Here is a 14,584-nt window from a genome sequence, read left to right as displayed (position 1 = left end):
CAAGGCCTTTATTTGAAGAATGACAATCTGTGCTCTTAGGCAGTTGTGACATGTCCAGTGTAAATCAGTGCCTGTCAATGTAGGTGGGCTGCGGCTGGGCACTGGATTACGTGAGATAACAAAGTAGTCGCATTGTTTATGAAGTTTGGTCACCAAAAGCATTACTCCTCAAATCAACTAGTGGGGGAAGAAGTACCATCAGTGTATTCTGGTGTAGGGTCATGAGTCACTAGGTGTTAGGAGTGTCCTGTGCTATCTGACAAGCCAGGCCCCTGTTTTTCCCTCATCCTCATTTTCCAAAAAGGAGAAAAATAGAGGAAATCTTCCTAAGGAAATCTACATGGCCTCTTTGGAATTGCTGAATGTGGGGGAATAAAAACCCAAGAGCAGGAAGCTAGTCGGTAAGGCATTTGTCAGAAGGTTTAAAAATACAGTTAGCTGAAAAATCAGTTTCCCGTGAGCATGACCTTGAATCAATGTGTCCTTGCAATATGGTGTGTTTGACACTCATAGAGATGACTAGTAGTGGCATAACGTAAGACTTTTGATGCCATGAATCATCATCACCTTATTCAAAAACATTTGTATGTTTTAGGGATAGTCCTGCTGAATGCAGCAGTTATAAACTGGGTGGGTATTGGAATAGGTGGCTAACTTCAACCTGTGCAAGTTCCCTTTCTCGGTCCACTAGGATGCCACCTTAAATTCGGAATCTATTAGTCAGAATATCTTAGAATCTTCCTTTAAACTGTTGTCAGCTAGCAAAATGTAGATTCCTCAATCCGAGAACAACTTTGCATGTTTGTTACTTGTGCCTTTATAAAGTGTTGGATATTGATAGTGTCAAAAGGTTATCTCATACTGAAATTGGCAAAGATATCATCCAATCATTTCTTCATTCCTTTCCATAAATATTAATTTCCAACAGGAGTTTCGGGATTAAATCCACCGAGGACATTTTGCTATGTTAAAGACAGTGGGTAAGTGCAAGTTGGTGTTTTATGGAGCATGGGAGTTGGTACAAATTCCACCAGAGGGACCTGACATTCTGAGGAAAATTTCAGTTTGAAGGAAAGACTTCAGCAACCAATTCTTGAAATAATTGTGATGGGACCGCTCTCTAAATGCTTGGCAAATTGAGGTAATGATTCATTCTGCATCCAAGATGTCTGCATTGACCTCTGGAATGCACTAAACTGGCTGATGTCAGCTGATTTTCAGAACAGGTGAATTGTGGAAGCCTGAATCCATTTTGCCTGTACTGTTGTCTCACCCTGAAAATCAAAAAATATCCCAAAGGTATGTAGTATGATCAGTTGTGCAATGAGAAATTAATTGCTTTGCAATAATTCTAGTGGATAATCCAGGAAGATGGATTGTGGTGTCTTCACTCTAAAATATAACTGATACTCATGTATGCATTTTCAATTTCCAGTGCAACAAAGATAAAGTTCTAAAGATTCAAAAATGCAGTAGTGTAACCTGTTTAGTTGCCAGTTGCTCTTCTGTATCGTTGCTCCATTCTGTTTGATGTCCATTTTCACTTGCTTGCCTTGTGGGGAGTGCAGCTGAAGGATATGTTTCACCCAGTGTTGTTTTCTCACCCAGGTCAGGAGGAACAGGTGAGCTGGTCACTGATATTGAGGGTTTGAGCTCTAATGGATCAGAGCGTTGACCTATTGGATTTGGGAAAGTTTGTGGCAGATCTTGTGACGGTGAATCTGAGTAATCCTCAGTGAGTGGTTCAGTCTGCAACTGGGGCGTCTCAATTTCCTGATCATCTACATAAAAGGAGAGAAAAAGTGGATTTTGGGAACGAGATAAGTACAATTGATTAAAGTAGCTTAAGACATCTAGCAAAGTGACTGCTGAAATCAATCTCTCCTCTCCAAATATAAATGTTGCTGTAGTTTTCCAAACAGAGCAGTGACACAGTCACAAAAAAAAATCTAGCTTACAAATTCAACAAATATTAGGGAAGGCAAATTTAATGTTAACCTTTATTTCAAAGGGAAAGGTGTATCGAACTAGGGAAGTCTTGATAAAACTATATAAGGCACTAATTCACTTCAGGTAGAATACAATAAACAGTGCGGTCTCCTTATCTAAGGAAATATTGAGTATAGGAGTTGGGAGGTCATGTTGCAGCCATACAAGACACCGGTTAGGACACTTTTGGAATGTTATGTGCAATTCTGGTCTACCTCCTGTTAGAAGGATGTTGTGAAACATGAAAGGCTTCAGAAAAGATTTACAACGATGTTGCCAGGGTTGGAGAATTTGAGCTATAGGGAGGGCTATTTTCCCTGGAGCGTCGAAGGATCAGGGGTGACCTTATAGAGGTTTATAAAATTATGAAGGGCACTGGGGTGGGCGTGTCCAGAACTAGAGGGCACAGGTTTAGAGTGAGAAGGGAAAGATTTAGAAGGGACCTAAGGGGCAACATTTTCACACAGAGTGTGGTGCGTGTAAGGAACAAGCTGCCAGAGGAGGTGGTGGAGTTGGTACAATTATACCATTTAAAAGGCATCTGCATGGGTATATGAATAGGAAGGGTTTGGAGGGATATGGGCCAAATGCTGGCAAATGGGACTAGATTTGGTTAGGATATCTGGTCATCTTGAATGAGTTGGACTGAAGGGTCTATTTCCATGTTGTAAATCTCAATGATTCTATGTACAGGCATTGGAGGCTGTTCAGAGTACATTCCCCAGGTATGAAGAAATGTAGAAAGGTTGATTAGGTTGGACCTGTACTTATTGGAGTCAAAATGAATGAGAAGTGACCTTATTGAAACATGCACGATTCATAGAGGGCTTTTCAGAGTAGATGTTTAGAGGTTGTTTCCCTTTGTGGGATAGTTGAGAATCAGAAAACATAATCTCAGAGATGAGGAGGAATTTCTTCTCTCAGAGCGTAGTGAGACTGTGGAATTCTTTACCACAGTGGACTGCCATGACTGGGTCATTAATTACCTTCAAGGTTGAGGTAGACAGATGTTTAATCAGTAAGAGAATCAAAGGTAATGGAGAAAAGGTGGGAAAGTAGAGTTGAGGACTATCAGATCATCCAACACTCTCATTGAATGGTGGAGCAGAGTCAATGGGCTGAATGACCTTCTTCTTTTCCTATATCTTGAAGTCACTGAAACACGACTAGCGATGTGTCTGTACATACCACAAGAAGCTTCTTTGACATCTTGAAGAAATTGGAAAAGGTCAATTATTAATAAATGTATTTTTCTGAAATGACATGGTCTTATTACCTGGAAAATGTGCTTTCCTCTCCTGAAGGTTCTTACTGTTGCTGAAATCTTTCATCATTTGTGATGGCTGAATGTCAAATGGCTAACCAACTATGAAGGACATTATGAATTTTGAATCAATTTAAAATCTTAGAGTTTTCTACAGGAATAAAAAGCAAACATTGTCTGCTTCTCAATATTTTACTCAAGGCTAAAGGAGGAAGCTCATGAATAAGATGCTTAACATTTACTAACTGCATCATATTCACACTGTAAGGTAAACAGAGTATCTTTGCAGTGTATTGGACATACCATTCGGTCTTTGGCTTTCTGAATTGGACTGCTCACTGTGAGGACCTCCTTCTCCACCTTCGGCGACTGGTAGAATACTGACTTCACTTTGTGATGTTCCATTTGTTGATTCTTGCAGAGCTAAGTCTTTTAGATTTTGTGCTTGTCTAGAGGGTGCGGTGGTGGGGCTGATAATTCCTGAGATGTGTAATGGCACAGACACAGAAAAAGGCTCAGATATATTCAATGCCATTGGCTTTCTATGATGTTGTGGCGATGCTTCAAGGGGAAATAAGTCACCTGGGAAATTAGATTTTGCTGGGGAATCATTGGAATTGTTTGAATAAAACAGCCGTCTAGTCTTTGGTGATGTGGGTTCTGATTTATTGAAAGCGTCTCCACGAAAAACCTTCAGATGCTCTGCTTGTGCCCTGAACGGTGCCGACCCCTTGGCATGCGTTTCTTCACTATAGTCTTTGGCACAGCCTCCAATAGCACCAATGAGCTCGTCCTGATCCCAATCACTGTGCCTCCTGCCTAGACTGTAAGAACTTCCTGAGCCGAGTGTGCGAGATTTCAGTGATGGTGAGAGATTTCCTCCCAGAGTCGCAGCATGTTTAAATAGACCCCCTTTTTCGTCATCTAAGAAACAGAAATTTGATAGTTAAGAAGGTTTAAACTAATGCTTCAAATTTTCAGAGAATGGTTTGTGTTGTTTTCCATTTTAACCTCCTGCAGTTTGGACGTAATTTATTTAGTTCTCATTTGACCTTGACCTGTTCCTCTGACCAAAACCAAAGAGACTTATAATAATTCATCTATCTCAGTTTATGGATTGATACAAGTTGCAATACTGTAGCCTCAAATTTTCTCAGCTCGGTGGCCTACAAACATTTAGGGATGTTTTACAACAATGAGTCTAGATTAGACTCCCTACAGTGTGGAAACAGGCCCTTTGGCCTAACCAGTCCACACCAACCCTCCGAAGAGAAACCCTCCCCCATTTCCCTGTGACTAATGCACCTAACACTACGGGCAATTTAGCATGATCAATTCACCTGACCAGCACATCTTTGTGACTGTGGGAGGAAACCTGAGCACCCAGAGGAAACCCATGCAGACATAGAGAGAATGTGCAAACTCCACACAGATAGTTGCCCGAGGTTGGAATTGAACCTGGGACCCTGGTGCTGAACCACCATGCTGTTGTTATGTAGTACCATTATGTTTTTAACCTTTAACACAATAAAACATCATAATAAAACAAGAACATAATTTTTTTAGAAAAATGATACTGAACCACATAAAGCAAAATTAGATCAGATGATCAAAACCACAGAGAGGTTTTGAAGAATATCTTAATGGAGGAAGGTAAAGTACTAAGGCATATAGTTGTAGTAAATGAATTCCAAAACAGACAAGTGTAAAGTGTACTATTAAGAACATTAAGTGTCATATGAACACAATGAATTGTTTAAAAAAGCTAAGGGAGAGTTGGAAAGAGCTCCAGGGCTTTTGATCAAATCCCATTCAGATGCTATGGTACAGCAAGCAAAATAACAATGAATGTTGAACTGAATGCTAAACCAGCATTAAGGCAAGGACTGATTAGGGATAGTCAATATGGCTTTGGGCTTGGGAAATCATGTCTCACAAACTTGATTTTTTTTGAAGAAGTAACAAAGAGAATTGATTAGGGCAGAGTGGTGGATGTGATCTATATGGACTTCAGTAAGGTGTTCGACGAGGTTCCCCATGGGAGACTGGTTAGCAAGGTTAGATCTCATGGAATACAGGGGGAATTGCCATTTCGATACAAAACTGGCTCAAAGGTAGTGCAGGTTCATAGCTCCTTGAAAGTGGAGTCTCAGGTAGATAGGATAGTGAAGAAGGCTTTTGGTATGCTTTCCTTTATTTGTCAGAGTATTGAGTACACGAGTTGGGAGGTCATGTTGCGGCTATACAGATCATTGTTTAGGCCACTGTTGGAATGTTGTGTGCAATTCTGGTCTCCTTCCTATGAGAAAAATGTTGTAAAAGATTTACAAGTATGTTGCCAGGGTTGGGGGATTTGAGCTATAGGGAGAGGCTGAACAAGCTGGGATTGTTTTCCCTGGAGCGTCGGAGGCTGAGGGGTGACCTTATAGAGGTTTACAAAATTAATGAGGGGCATGGATAGGATAAATAGACAAAGTCTTTTCTCCGGGGTCAAAGAGTCCAGAACTAGGGGATATAGGTTTAAGGTGAAAGGGGAAAGATATAAAAGAGACCTAATGGGCAACTTTTTCACACACAGGGTGGTGTGTGTATGGAATGAGCTGCCAGAGGAAGTGGTGGAGGCTGGTACAATTGTAACATTTAAAAGGCATTTGGATGGGTGTATGAATAGGAAAGGTTTGGAGGGATTTGGGTGCTGGCAGGTGGGACTAGATTGGGTTGGGATATCTGGTTGGCATGGATGGGTTTGACCGAAGGGTCTGTTTCCATGCTGTACATCTCTATGGTTCTATGACCCTATGACAGAGGATGTTATGTTGAAACCATACAGAACTCTGGCATAGTATGACTGCACTATGATTGTTGTGACCTCCTTTGATCATCAAGACAAAGAGAGACATTCTATTACTCAAAGTAGTGGAGAAAAGGGCCAAACTGAGTTTCCTGGAGAAACTCGCCTTAATATTTGAAAATTATGGACTCATGAGCAAGAGAGAGGTATGCAGTATAAGATAGCGAGCAGTGCAGACCTGAGTCTTTTTCAGAACTTGATGTGGACTGGGGTGGACGAGGTCAGAGTCACACGATGCCAGGTTATTGTCCAAAGGGTTTATTTGAAATCATAAGCTTTTAGAGCCCTGCTCTTTCTTCACATGAAGGTCACCTGATAAAGGAGCAGTGCTCCGAAAGCTTGTGATTTTGAATAAGCCCGTTGGACTATAACCAAGTGTTGTGTGACTTTTGAACATTTCCAGAACCATTTCAACTATTCCTCTTAATGAAGGATTCAATGACCTGAGGGCATAGATCTAAGGTAAGGGCAGAATGTCTAGAGGAGATTTGAGGAAAGAAATTTTCACCCAGGAGGTGGTGACAATCTGGGAGTCACTGCCCATAAGATTGGGAGAGACAGAAACCCTCATAACATTAAAGCAGTACTTGTATGTGCACTTGAGATGCCAAGGTATACAAGGCCAAGTGCTGGAAAATTGGATGAGAATAGTTAGGTGCTTGTGTTTGACCAGAGTGGATGTAATTAGCTGAAGTTGCATTTTCTGTACTGTAGATCTTTATGGCTTTATGATACTAAGAAACAAGGAAACAAAGGTTGAAATTGGTGAAAGGCAACTTTATGCCTTGTGTCTTCATATGTGAATGTGTAGAACAGGAACTGACATCTAGGTAGAGTGGTCGGGACAAAACTCTTGGAGCTTTTCAACAAACAATTGGATAATGTAACAGAAGGACTACGTTTTCTGGATGAATGAGTTAGGTGTGGTCATATGGCGTTACACATGCCTATAAACCACATAGTTTTTCCAAAATCCGCACTGGTCTGAATAACTTTAGGAATAGTGGGGAAATGGAGACGAGTCAAATTAGCATCAATCCACTTCTGACACTGGAAGTCTATCTGTCGAGACACATTTGTTTTTATTTTTCCATCTGGTGCAACACAACCAGAGAGAATATTTCATAGCCCCTGCCAAAAATATGGAATTATTCATTTCATTGAACTTAAAGCAATGCAACTGGAGAAATTGAATTCTAATCCAAGCAGCCTTCAAATGGGAGTTTGCATTAAGAAATCTACCTATCGCAGTAGTAATGGCATGGTGGGAAATTGTGGGGATTTTGTTTCAATAAAATATAACTTTAACTACATGATTAGTAAATATCATAAGGGAAGTGAAATTTATATGGATCATGCTAATGGGGAATTGGTGCAAATTTTGTTACCTCCAATTGAATTGCTCCTCCTGCCACCATTTTGCCTTTAGAATCCTGAGGCCTATCAGCTCTTGATTATTCGATTAAACTGATTTTCTTTCTAAAAGAGCAATCAATCTTCTAAGAGAACAACAAAAGGCAGGTACCATCAGGTGGGGTCACCATTTAGAGGTGGAAGCAAGTTACTTAGATTATGTTACACACCTATGTGGTAGGTGAGACTTGAAGCCAGGTGTCCTGGTTCAGAGATAGGGACACTACCACTGCATCACAAGAGCCTCCTCCAGGGCTACTGATTTGAATATAGAACCCCAATGCAACTTTGTTACGATCACACAATAGAATTCAAACCTTAGAGCTGTCTATTACACTTGTTAGTTCAATAACCCATTAAGGTACAGAGGATCTGAATTATTTTAAAGTTTAACAATGGTTTTTTTAAAACCACTTTGGTCTATCTTGTTACTATTTTTATTTAAGTGCTTAATGCTGAAGTCATCTGAAGTCAGACCATTACTGAATAGTGGAGCAGGATCCAAGGGCCAATCAGCTGACCCCGTTCCTAAATCCTGTGCTTCTTCGTAATAGTGGATGTGTTGACTACAGTTTTCAGCCTGACAGTAATTAATTTATTAATGATGTGTGTCCCTTCAAATGTTAATTTTCCTCCTTGTTTTTGCCAGCTTCAGCAGCTCAAATGGACCTGCACACCTATTTGTACCATTGGCATTCACAAATTAAACATAGCTCAACAGGAGGAGATGGGACACTTCTTTGAAAAGGACGCCAAATGATGTAGAATGCTAACACGAATCCTCACATGGCTTTCTTGTTAATGTACTGTGTTGCATGTTATTTTCTAGTTGAGCTGTAATGATTGAATAGTGATGACAATCAGAATGTAATACTTTCTCAAAGTGTTCTCACATAGAAATGCTCTATTTTTAAACTTACATCTGTGGCTTTGTTAATCTGGTGCATTGCTTTTCTGGGCCCTGCTGATTTCAGTCTGGATTTCCAACACTATCTTCCTTCAATAACATGAAAATGCAGAATGATTTATTGGATAACATGTCTTACCCTCTGTTGGCAAAGAGCAAAGGGATTCCATGCTTTTAGCAGGTCGAATGTTGCCTTTCTCTGTTTGAACACACAAGAAAAAGAATGGGGATATGAGAAAAATATGTTTGGAATAACAAAACTGAGGTGAGAATCATAAGATTATAAGCTAATAAAGCTATTCAGGCATTATACACTGAAAAAACTCTTGGTCTTTTCTGTCAATACTGTGTGAACCACAACCTTGGGTTGTAACCTTTTGCTGTCAGCCTTGGCTCAGGGAGCACACCCATGTCTCTGAACCAAAAGGCTGTTGACTCATGCTCCACTCGAGTAACTTGAACATCGCAACTAAGCTGACATTCCAGTGACAGGGTGCTACATTGTCAGAGATCCATCACTTGGGTGTCCAGGTCACTGCCTGACCTCAGTAGATCATAGAATCCTTACAGTGTGGAAGCAGGCCCTTCAGCCCAGCATGTCCACACCGACCCTCCAAAAATTAACACACCCAGACCCATTCCCCTACCTTATTACGCTACATTAACCTCTGACTAATGCACCTAACCTGCACATCCTTGAACACTTGGGCAATTTAGCATGGCCAATTGGATTGTGGGAGGAAACCCACTTAGACATGGGGAGAATGTGAAAATCCACACAGACAGTCGACCGAGGCTGGAATCAAACCTGGGTCCCTGGCACTGTGAAGCAGCAGCACTGACCACTGAGCCACTGTGCTGTAGTGGATGCAAAATAGCGGCTGGCACTGATTGAAAATGAACATAGTCAGTTCCCCATGGCAGCCTGGCTAATATTAATCAACTAACATCACTAACATGATCATTCATCTTATTGCTGTGTGTAAACTGGCAGCTGTGCTTCCCTACATTATAATCTTGGCTGTCCTTCAGATGAAAAGTGTTGAAGCTGCGATAAAATACTTTAAGACTTTTTAAGGTCATATAAGTGCATTTCTTCCTAAGCCCTCTTTATATCAAAATGTGTACATGGTGTATTGGAGTTTAATCATGTTTTGTGAAAACTTCAGATTCTTGAGGTTTTAGGAATGTTCTAGGATTTTGTGCCAGATTGAATGACAATCAAATTCCAGCTGCATTGAAAAATAATGTGTACCATTCTAAGGAAATGTCATATATAGCACTCATTGTGGCATTCTTAAAGTTCCAATAGTACCTTTCAATTTCATCGCCCTACTGCAATTGAATAGCAGCTTTGTCAATTTCGGATTATTTCAGCCTACAGTTAAACTTTGAAAGTGTTCTGTGTGAAAACTAGGATCCCAAAGAATTTTAATAGAGCCATCAAAACATTGGAAATAAATTGATTCAATATTTCATAAAACAATGGAAAAGGAATCGACACAAGTTTAAGTACCCTGAAATTGATGCTAACGTTCACTTATATTTGAAGGCGATTACACATATAGGTGTATACACACATACTTTTTTGAAAATGCATATTTACATATAAGGAGGGCATCATCTTTTCTATGCCCGTTACCACCTAGTTCGTAAGGAATTAAGGGCTCCGGGGAAAACGCGAGTAAGTGGAATTGAAACGCCCATCAGCCATGATTAAATGGTGGAGTGGACTCGATGGGTCTAATGGCCTTGCTTCCACTTCTATGTCCTATGGTCTTATGGTCTTTTATGTTAAGGTGAAGATGATCATCAGGAGATGCTTATGAGAATGGAAGGGCTCCCAAAGAAACAAAACCAGAAATTGCTGGAAACACTCATGTCTGGCAGATCTGCTGGGTTTTTCTAGTAATTTCTGTTTTTGTATCTGATCTCCAGCATCCACAGTTCTTCTGGTCTTTTTTTGTTCAGGACTCCCTCAGAAACCTGTCATTGGTGCTTGCACCAGAACCTCATGACTGGAAAATGTGCGCGCTGTTCCAGCGCAGCTTTAAGTTTAGAAAATTTCTCATCTATCCAATATGATTCAAAGCTTTGCGCCTCTCTATACCTGGCCCCCAACACACACGCGTGCACACACACGCACGCACACACATACAGAGTTCTGTTGGATTTCTATTTCCCTCTTTGGATAATATAGCCTAGGCATATACGCAGAAATATTTAATATTGAAACTACTGTAAATAACTTTGTGAGTTCAGTGGCATCAGGCATAACTGCAACTGAACTGAATATATCAGGCTTAAGGGAATTGACTTATACATCTCTATCTATTAGTGTGAGGTCCAGTGGTTGATATTAAAGCTCCTTAATGATCTGCACAAGAACTCCACTTCAATCATTCCAAACATGACTCAAGGTAGATGAGATGAGGATTGGTTCAACTCATTAAGCAATTTTGCTCCACTCAGCTCAGTAAGTCCACTTATCTTTGTGTGTGATGTAAAAATAATGAGCACACAGTAATCTGTGGCTCATTTAACTTATTCCATTTAACTGAAATAGAATAACATCGCTCCATCTTCATTCTAACAAATCATTCAGTAACTGTACTCTATGTTTTCTAAGCTTCTCTGTTTTTCAATTTTAATTATTTTCCAGCTTTTTGTGAAAAGTGACTACCCTCTCCTCATAATGAAAATATCAAAGTGCCACATTTTGGTGTATATTCACACATATATTTTATGAAATTGTACAAAGTAATCGCAAGAATTTATTGCCCTCATTCTTTGGCATGATTGTTCATAAAGCTCATATCTAGCAAGGTGATTGACTAGATTTATAGCAGGTCTCACAAATTAAGATGTATATCACATGACATCAGATTAATCAATAATTGTTCCATGATAGTACCTCCATTCAAACATCCAACTACAATCGGAAAAAAAGGACTAAAGCCTTTATTTGTGCAATTGATCTTATTTGTCTGCTACTTCAACAAACCAATCCTATGGTCAAACAGTATTTTGTATATTGATAATGTCTTTGATTCCCCTGCTTTACTTGAAGTTCTTGATTCATTACTCTGGGTTCAATCTATCTCTGCCATTGAACACATCATTCAATGAGATCATATGTACACCTTCTCTCAAGTGTACCTTTCCCCATAGTTTATCCTCTTAACATTTGGAATCGTATTTCCAAAGCCATGGGCACTTACCATTCTTGTAGCCATTCCAGTACAGCTACTGGCATCTACCTGACAATGTTGAAAATTGTACAGTTGTCCTGTACATGAAAGGCAGGACAAATCCAACATGGAGCAGAAAGTAAGGACTGTGAGTGCTAGAGCTCAAAGTTGAGAGTGTGGTGCTTGAAAAGCACAGCAGGTCAGGCAGCATCCAAGATGCAGGAGCAGGTTCTCCTGCTCCTCGGATGTTGCCTGACCTGCTGAACTTTTCCAAATTGAACTAGACTAATCATATAAATACTGTGGCTATGGAAACAGGTCAGGTGCTGGGAATACTGTTACAAATAATTCACCTCTTCTGCCTCCCAAAGCCTGTCTACCATTTACGAAGCATAAATGGAGTGTGATGGAATTCTCACTACTTCCATGGATGAGTTCAACTCAAGAAGCTTAAACACCACCAAAGACAAAGCAGCTGACTTGATTTCATCACAACTTCTACCATTCATTCCATTCATCACTGATGCTCAGTAGCAACAGTGTGCACCATTGCTCAAGAGAATGACAATGACAAGAATGACAGTGTGTACCATCTATAAGATGCACTGCAGAAATTCATTAAGGCGACTTAGACATCGCCTTCCAAATCCATGACCACTGCCATCTAAAATAACTTGCTTATTATTTTAACATCACCAACCCCACCCTGTGAATTCTCTGTAATGCAAATACCACCATGATTTGAAACAGTGCATTATAATCCTGGAACTCCCTCCCACCAAATGAATTGTAGTAGTTCAAGAAGGCAGTTCACCACAACCTTCTCAACTAGAGATGGGTAATAAATGTCAGCAAAGCCAATGGAGAGAAATTTGTAACAGTCAGCTGGTCTGATAATGCCAACTTTATGCTGCCATCTAAAGACAAAATTACTTTCAATGACTCTACAGTCATTCTCTTTCAAAGTTTCTGTGCACTAAATCTATCATTGGATATGAATGCTGTTTCCTCCCATCACATAATGCCAGCATGTGCTGACTTGTGAACAATAAACTTTCATTCCTATTTGTTGTGTCTATTTAGATAAAGGATCAGTTTTGTTTTAGAAAGCCTGTACTCTCTGTGATTCCATTGAAGCCAATGGAAGGGGTAAGTTGGAGTGGGATTAGTGGTGCTTGTGAGAGAGGGGCTACTGTCGAGTTCACAAAGGATAGCTGATCTGCTGCTGTCTGTTTTATGCCATTTTCTCATCAAATGTCAAATATATTTTGCTCATAATTCCTTTTAGTTTTTGTACATGTGTACAATATTGGATGAAATCCTTGTCAATTGTGATCAGTATAGTTATTGCCACCAGGTGTCAGCATTCTCCTTACCTGCAAATTGACGTCCTCTCACAAACACACTGCCATTTCTGCTTAATTTACCCTTTGAATCATTTCCTGATCGTCCCAGGTTAAATATGGATTTCCATTTCTTTGTCTTTGCAGGAAGTTTTCTCCTGGAGAAGAGACAGGCTCCTTACAGTTCAATTGCACGCTTAACAACATACCAAATGGATATTACAGATTAAAACTTAGTGCTTAAATATACAATCTCAATTCAATGTTGAGTTCTAGATTGCCTGAACAAACTAAACCAATGGTGGGATATACTTGTTCCATACCTACACCACACAGCTCAACCAAGATCAAGGTCAGGACGATGTAATGATTTCAAGCATTGTCTTTTTTGCTGTAAATATACTTTACTGACATTCCCTCGTACTAACACTTTCTTGTGTGATCATTTTCCAGATCACTTCCCCAGTACTAAGATATCTCTTGCTAACATTCCCCAGTACCATTACTAGTCCTACTGACATCAAACTATAGGATCACTCCTCAAGGCAACAAAATCCTATTCCATCTGCCAGAACTATTATGGCCTTAGAGCTCAGCTATCCCTTGAACTTGTGTACCATTCATTCCTTCTTCTTTTATCTTTAAAAGTGTTAAAGGACAATTATTAAATATATTGGCAGGGGAATATGTGTCAATGTAAATGGCACTCCATACTGTCTTTACAGAATAAGGGCAGAATTGTGGAAGTCAATCACCAAAACATAAGGGGAAACTCCAGAATGCCATATCAAACTAAAATACAATTTTATGCAGGCTCATGCAAATCATATTATGCCTATAAACTGCAAACATCATAAATGTTATGAAAAAAACATTCTTCCACCTCGCCACAAACAGTCCCTTGTGGCATAATGATCAGGTTCAATGGGTGACTCTTTCTTTTCCCACAGCAAGGTTCCTGAGGCCAATTATAGAGCTTCTCCCTGCACCTCGGCTGAAATTAGTTAGCTCAGCAGAGGTTAAGGGTTCAACTATGCAGCCCACTTTAAAACTGGACAAAACAGATTTAATTAAGCAACATCATTCACTATAACAGCTTCAGCTGGCAGCTAATCGAGGGCTATTGCTTCTGTTGTCATTACTTTGCTGTTGAGAAATGTGCATTTTCAAGAAACATCTACTTGATTTTCCTCAGTTTTAGGTGAATGTGGAACAGAATTACATTGTTGTCAGATTAGGTAGGCACCAAAACCAACTGCTGGTTAGTATGTTAAACCAATGACTGGTACAGCTAGAAAGCAGGCTGTAAGTTTTCCACTAAGTAACTGCTAGTCTACTTGTACTGTCATACTTTGCCATTTTTCTCTTTCCCTAGCAACTCTCCAGCTCCCTTTAAAAGATATAAAGGATTTCTTTATCAATGACTAGTTACAGTGATTTCTGCATGCTAATTACCTTCCAAAAATTCTATTCCCAGGGATACATGAGAAAAGGCATTATGAATCAAATGTACCTCTCTAATGTGTGCTAGTCTGGTGCTGTAATGTTACTAAAGAGTATGTGTTTTGACGTTTACAGCTGAGGGCATCCTCTACAACATCCCTGTGCTTAAAAGGAAAAGAATAG

General features: G+C 39.9%; 1 protein-coding gene and 1 long non-coding RNA gene across 2 annotated transcripts in view; one reads left to right on the top strand and one right to left on the bottom strand.

Annotated features, from left to right (window-relative positions):
- Positions 1-8,747, top strand: part of LOC132821016 (uncharacterized) — a 41,499-nt gene extending 32,752 nt beyond the window's left edge. The window contains exon 3 of the long non-coding RNA XR_009645277.1: positions 8,167-8,747. This is a non-coding gene — a long non-coding RNA (uncharacterized LOC132821016). The remainder of the gene's footprint in view (positions 1-8,166) is intronic.
- LOC132821015 (rho GTPase-activating protein 31-like) overlaps positions 1-14,584 on the bottom strand; it is a 102,661-nt gene that overhangs the window by 4,780 nt on the left and 83,297 nt on the right. The window contains exons 8-11 of the mRNA XM_060833489.1: positions 12,992-13,116; positions 8,564-8,623; positions 3,557-4,177; positions 1,483-1,781 (exon numbers count right to left, since the gene is read on the bottom strand). Coding sequence (XP_060689472.1) covers positions 1,483-1,781; positions 3,557-4,177; positions 8,564-8,623; positions 12,992-13,116 — 1,105 coding nt within the window. The remainder of the gene's footprint in view (positions 1-1,482; positions 1,782-3,556; positions 4,178-8,563; positions 8,624-12,991; positions 13,117-14,584) is intronic.

Source organism: Hemiscyllium ocellatum, chromosome 12 (assembly GCF_020745735.1).
Source record: "Hemiscyllium ocellatum isolate sHemOce1 chromosome 12, sHemOce1.pat.X.cur, whole genome shotgun sequence".
Taxonomy (NCBI): Eukaryota; Metazoa; Chordata; class Chondrichthyes; order Orectolobiformes; family Hemiscylliidae; genus Hemiscyllium; species Hemiscyllium ocellatum.
This window is presented reverse-complemented; position numbering and strand designations above follow the sequence as displayed.